We start from the raw sequence: 6,000 nt of genomic DNA, 5'->3' as shown, positions 1-6,000 counted from the left end.
TTGCTACAGCTACAATGGAAAACAGCATGGAGTTTCCTCAAAAAGTTAAAAATAAAGCTACCATATGATCCAGCAATTCCACTCCTTGGTATAGATCCAAAGGAATGAAAATCAGGATCTTGTAGTGATATCTGCTCTAGCATGTTCACTGCAGCATTATTCACAATGGCCAAGTTATGAAAACAACCTAAGTGTCAGCAGATGAATGGGTAAAGAAAACATAGTATATATATATAGCAAAATATTATTCAGCCATGAAAAAGTAGGAAATCCTGTCTTTTGTGACAACTTGGATGAACCTTGAGGACATTATGCTGAATAAAATGAGTCAAACAGAGAAAGACAAATACTGTATGATGTTATATGTGGAAAATCTAAAAGAGTTAAACTCACAGAAACAGAGCCACCAGGGGCTGGAAAGTGGGGAAAATAGACGTTGGTCAAAGGATATAAAATTTCAGTTATAAAATTAACAGATTCTGGGGATCTAGTATAGATCATGATAATTATAGCTAATAGCAGTGTATTATATACTTAAATATTGATAAGAGAGTAGAATCTTAAATATTCTCACAACTAGAGAAATGGTAATTAAGTGCCAGGATGGAGGTTTTACCCATGCAATGGTATAAAATCTGCACATTGTATACCTTAATTTTACACAATGTTATATATAATTATATCTCAGTAAAGCTGGGAGAAAATGACCAAATACTGGAAATTAAATACTGGCTGCATAAATCCAATTTCTGTCACCATGGTTGCATTGCCTCCTCTTTTTTTTCTGGGTCATTTCCATTTCTGTTTATCTTATAAGGACACATGTGATTCTATTTAGGGCTACCCAGAAAATAGGGGAATAAGCTAATATACAAAGACTCCAAATAAGTACAATTCACTCTTTTATCACAAAATGTTAATACGTTAGAGGACTAAGACATGGACAAATTCTTTTGAGGACCACCATACAACCTGTTGCAGTTGTGGTTCTAGTTGACTCTGTGGAAAATTCTATAATCATCTGACTCAAGAAAGGACAGTCAGAGTTCTTTCTCTGAGAATAATGCCCAAATATGACATCTCCATCTGGTGCCACTACCTCATGACCCTGAGGAGAACCAATCCTAGGTCAATAGAACCCATGGAGGACTGAATGAATCTCTACTACCCTGTTCCTGTACATTCCCTGCCTCTAAGTGCCTGTAATGAAAGATAGCTCTCTATATTGTTGGTAATATTAGAGTTAGGGATTCTTTTTCTTATTGCAACTGAAGATTTCATCACTGATAAAGTTTGAATATCTCACAATCATCTCAAACCACTGAGATAATGTAATCACACAATTTTCATAGATAATACAATGAAATATGGTAGGTGATGAATTTCCTCACAAACATACAGTTTACAGTCAACAAATTAATTACTAAATAGGTGTATAAAAGGTCAATTCCCCTACTGTATTATAGGTATAACTCCTAAGTGCAATTGCCATGGCCCTACACTGAAATCAGGTGGAAGCTAGTCTCTAGATATGACCACAGTCTTGCTTCAATAGTTTCCCTGTCCTATATACTTTCTTCAGTATTCTTTCTGACAGCGATCCAAAACAAAACAAAACAAAAAAAACAAAACAAAACAAAAGAAACCAAACCCAAAAAACCACTATAACTAGAACCCTTGCCTCAGGCTCTGCTTCTGCATAAAACCCAAGCAAAGAAGCTGAATTTAGAGAATTGAAATCATGTGTCAAACATCATAAGACTAATCAAAAAAAGCAAAGTATGTTTCAACCCCAAGTTAAAATTAGCTTGAGCAATCTGTTGCCTGGCTAGCTTAGAAGAATTCGGTGATGGAAGAATCAAGAATTATGGCTCATCCAGGATTCCTATCCCTTTGCCTCCTTCTAGAAACCCAAGTCCAAAACATATGGCACAATCACAGCAAAGAAGGCATCCCATTGATGAGTTTTCTCAAGGCTCCCTTCATGTCTCTGTTCCGCAGGCTATAGATAAAGGGGTTCATCATTTGAGGAACCACAACATACATCACTGAAGCTACTGCAGTCTTCTTGGAAGAGTCAGTAACTACAGAACTAATGTACACTCCAACAACTGTTCCATAGAACAAAGAAACAACTGACAAGTGAGACCCACAGGTGGAAAAAGCTTTGAGCTTTCCCCCTGCTGATGGCACTCTCAAAACGGAGGAAACAATTTGAGTATAAGAGAAAATGATTCCGGAGAGAGGAATACCACCAAATAGGCTAGCTACAAAATATATCAGGATGTTATTGATGAGGGTATCAGAACATGCGAGTTTGATGACCTGAGCAAGTTCACAGAAGAAGTGAGGGATTTCCAAGTCCTTGCAGAAGGATAACCGTAGCACCATCAGACTATGGAGCAAGGCAACCACGACGCTAAAGAACAGGGAGAGTAGAATCAGCAGAACACAGAGTTGGGGGTTCATGATAACAGTGTACCTCAAGGGGTGACAAATGGCCACATAGCGATCATAGGCCATTGCTGCAAGGAGAAAATTTTCAAAACCACCAAAAGCCAGGACAAATCCAACCTGGGTGAGACAGCCTCTATACGTGATGCTCTGATTCTGTGCCTGGATGTTCACCAACATCTTTGGGATCGTGGTTGTGCTTAAACAGATGTCAGTAAAGGACAGGTTGGAGAGGAAGAAGTACATGGGTGTGTGGAGGTGTGAGTCAGAGCTGATGGCCAGGATGATGAGCAGATTTCCCAGGATAGTGACCAGGTACATAGACAAGAACAGGCAGAATAGGAAGGGCTGCAGTTCTGGATCGTCTGTCAATCCCAGGAGAAGAAATTCTGAAACACCTGTGTGATTTCTGAGTTCCATTTTGAAGAATCTAATGGAAATGGAAAAGATGGGTTAAAAATAAAATAAAGTGAATAGTCCCTGGATGAGCAACAGTAGCATCATCTGGGAAATAGTTAGAAATGCAAATTCTTGGTATCACTCCAGATACACTGCTGATAAACTCTGAAGTAAGGACCAGCAATCTAAGTTTTAACAAACCCTCCAGATAAATTTGATATACACTGAAGTTGGAGAGCCAATGCTTATACAAAAAGAAATCTTTATGTATATGGTGAACCCAAGAGAATATTCAAATCGTTCAAATCTGCTAATCTCTCCCTTCATCATCATCTCTTACTTTTCTTTGCTCCACTCAAAGTTTTGCTTTGATTTTTATTGATCACCAACTCTTTTTCACACATTGTGCCTAGTGCTAAGACTGAAACAAAGAATAAACTATGGCACTTCCTTCAGAAATATTCCTCATCTCAAACAAACAGAAAGACGAGAATAAAGTTATCCAATCTCTGTTAGGAGTTTGGTGTCCAAACCTTGGAATGCCTCAGAATCAACTGAAGGGTTTGTCAAATTACAGATGAGTTACATCGTACCATCACTCCATTTATCTATAGGAAAACTTAGGTGGGGTGAAGTACACAATGCCTGGAAAAGATAAGATGTTAAGTGGTTTGACAGCTCAGCTGACTGTCTAGACCAATTATTGGTAATGCCTCTGGATAATACAGAATTAGCATTCCTAAACCAACACCCAGATTTCATAAAACTTCCTTTAAAATCTTAATGTAGTCATCTTGAACAATGCCCCAAATCTTTTCCCTTGTCTACAGCACATGTCCACCCCTACTCATGAAGTATGGTATAGTAGGTGCACGACATCCATCCCAGTATCTGCTCTGTACCTCAGCAAAGATTAGAAAATGTTGCCTATATGGGTGTCTGGGTGGCTCAGTCGGTTAAGCGTCTGACTTCAGCTCAGGTCATGATCTCGCGGTCCGTGAGTTTGAGCCCTGCGTTGGGCTCTGTGCTGACAGCTCAGAGACTGGAGCCTGCTTCAGATTCTGTGTCCCTCTCTCTTTCTGCCCCTACTCCTGCTCACACTCTGTCTCTGTCTTTCTGTCTCTCTCAAAAATAAATAAACATTTAAAAAATTAAAAAAAAAAAGAAAATGTTGCCTGTAAACTTGAAGCTGATAATCCCCATGAAAACACTACTCACCTGCACTAGCAATTAATTCTAGGAGAAGCTGGGCAAATATCAGTGCATTCTCTACCTTATCCTAAGGAGACTTTTTCCCTAGGTGATGGGGGCAGGCATATCATTAAAAAACAAACAAAAAAACAAACAAACAACAGCTAAATGAGAGAAAAAGCATAGGCTTCTAAAAAAATGGGTGAAAATAGGGGCACCTGGGTGGCTCAGTTGGTTAGGCATCCGACTTCAGCTCAGGTCATCTTGCAGTTTGTGGGTTCGAGCCCCGCGTTGGGCTCTGTGCTGACAGCTCAAAGCCTGGAGCTTGCTTCGGATTCTGTGTCTCCCTCTCTCTCTCTGCTCCTACCCCACTCCTGCTCTCTCTCTCTCTCAAAAATAAATAAAGCTTAAAAAATTAAAAACAAATAGGTGAAAATAGCAACAATTATTGGTCCTTGGAAGACAGAGAATTATAAGCTAAGACAGACAGACTTATATGGTACTTACAAGATAATTGGGCATCCTTAACAAAATTGCTTCTGTAAAGCAGTGGTCAAGATGGAAGTAGCCATGACAACCTTTATCATTTGGTGCATTACTTAGACTTAAACACTGAATTTAATTCCGATCAGTACTTGATAGGGGGTAGGGAGAATTGTTCACCTGTATGAAAAGTCTAGTGTCCTCATTTGTATGATGGGAACGATCACAAAACCTCATGGGGAAGTTGCAGTGATGGAAATGAATAGAGACACATCTGACACAGTACTCAGTGTATGGGACCCTCATGCTAATATTTCCTATTGTGCGTGTGTGTTTTTTCCTTCCACGAACAACGGCACCTTGTATATTTCAGTCCTCATAAGGAAGCAGTGGGGTGGGGCCAGTTGAGGAAAGACAACAGAAAGGAAGAACCCTAGCATCATAACTGCAAATTTCAGGGAAAAGATTATGAGCTGGGAACACTTATCGTGTAGAAAAAGAATGAAGGAATCATCAACCATATCAATATTTATTTCAGATGAACATATGATGAAATATATAGCAATTAAAATAACATGATAAAATGTATTAGATATACAAATTAGTATAAATAATGAAAACCTATAAGAGAAACATTTTCAAGTGACAAAGTATACATCATTAGAAAAAATTTAATTTATTTTGTACTGTCGTAAGGAATAATCCATAATAAACATAAACTTAATGGTTTTTGTTTTTATTATGGATTATTCAAGTGAAAAAAAGACCCACAGAGATAAATGAAGGATGGTACCCACCAATCAACAATATAAAATTCATACACATCACCATCTTCAATCTAAGTGTTTTTATTGCAATAAATATTACATTATTATAAATATGTGAAGCCCCCACATCATGTAGTTGAACAATCTTGATTCTTTTCTTTCCCCAGGGGAGTCACTACATGAACTTCATATACATTATTCCCTGGCATTTTTTTACTATAATTTGTTAGTAAATTGTTAATATGGTAACATAAACAACTACATTATTTTCAATTTTGAAAGTTTATATAAACAAAACCATATAGTACATGTCATTTACATTTGGCATTCTTATGTAATTTATCTTCTTTATTATTAAAACATTTAACCTCACTTTATTAATTTTAATTGCCAGAGAGTAATCCACTGTATTGTTATGTTATGATTTATTTCTCCATTCCCTAACTGATAGGTAATATGGTTAATGCCTTTTATCCTGTATATGTTTATGAAGACATGTACAATATAAAGCCATGTCCATCATATTCAAGATGATGTTGTCTCTGAGACGGGAGTAACAAGAACTGAGAATACAAAAGAAATGGCTTCTGTAAGCATATTATGTCATTAAAAAGACATGAACTTTGTATAGCAAAATGTCAACATTTGTTGATTCTGGAGTGCATTGGAGGGTGTTTTAAAATGTATTGTACTATCTCTGTTGTTC

The 6,000-nt window shown here is 37.5% G+C and overlaps 1 protein-coding gene across 1 annotated transcript; it reads right to left on the bottom strand.

Annotated features, from left to right (window-relative positions):
* Window positions 1-1,935: 1,935 nt before the first annotated feature.
* On the bottom strand, window positions 1,936-2,874 carry LOC122488650 (olfactory receptor 7G2-like). The gene has a single exon (XM_043590249.1). It carries the CDS (start codon window positions 2,872-2,874, stop codon window positions 1,936-1,938), a length of 939 nt encoding a protein of 312 aa, XP_043446184.1.
* Between the last annotated feature and the right edge of the window lie 3,126 nt (window positions 2,875-6,000).

This window comes from Prionailurus bengalensis, chromosome A2 (assembly GCF_016509475.1).
Source record: "Prionailurus bengalensis isolate Pbe53 chromosome A2, Fcat_Pben_1.1_paternal_pri, whole genome shotgun sequence".
NCBI classification, from domain to species: Eukaryota; Metazoa; Chordata; class Mammalia; order Carnivora; family Felidae; genus Prionailurus; species Prionailurus bengalensis.
The sequence above is the reverse complement of the archived record's forward strand: the minus strand, read 5'-3'. Positions and strand labels throughout refer to the sequence as shown.

Bases quoted from the DNA above. Each gene is read 5' to 3' on its own strand.
- LOC122488650 (XM_043590249.1), bottom strand. From the start codon at position 2,874: ATGGAACTCAGAAATCACACAGGTGTTTCAGAATTTCTTCTCCTGGGA.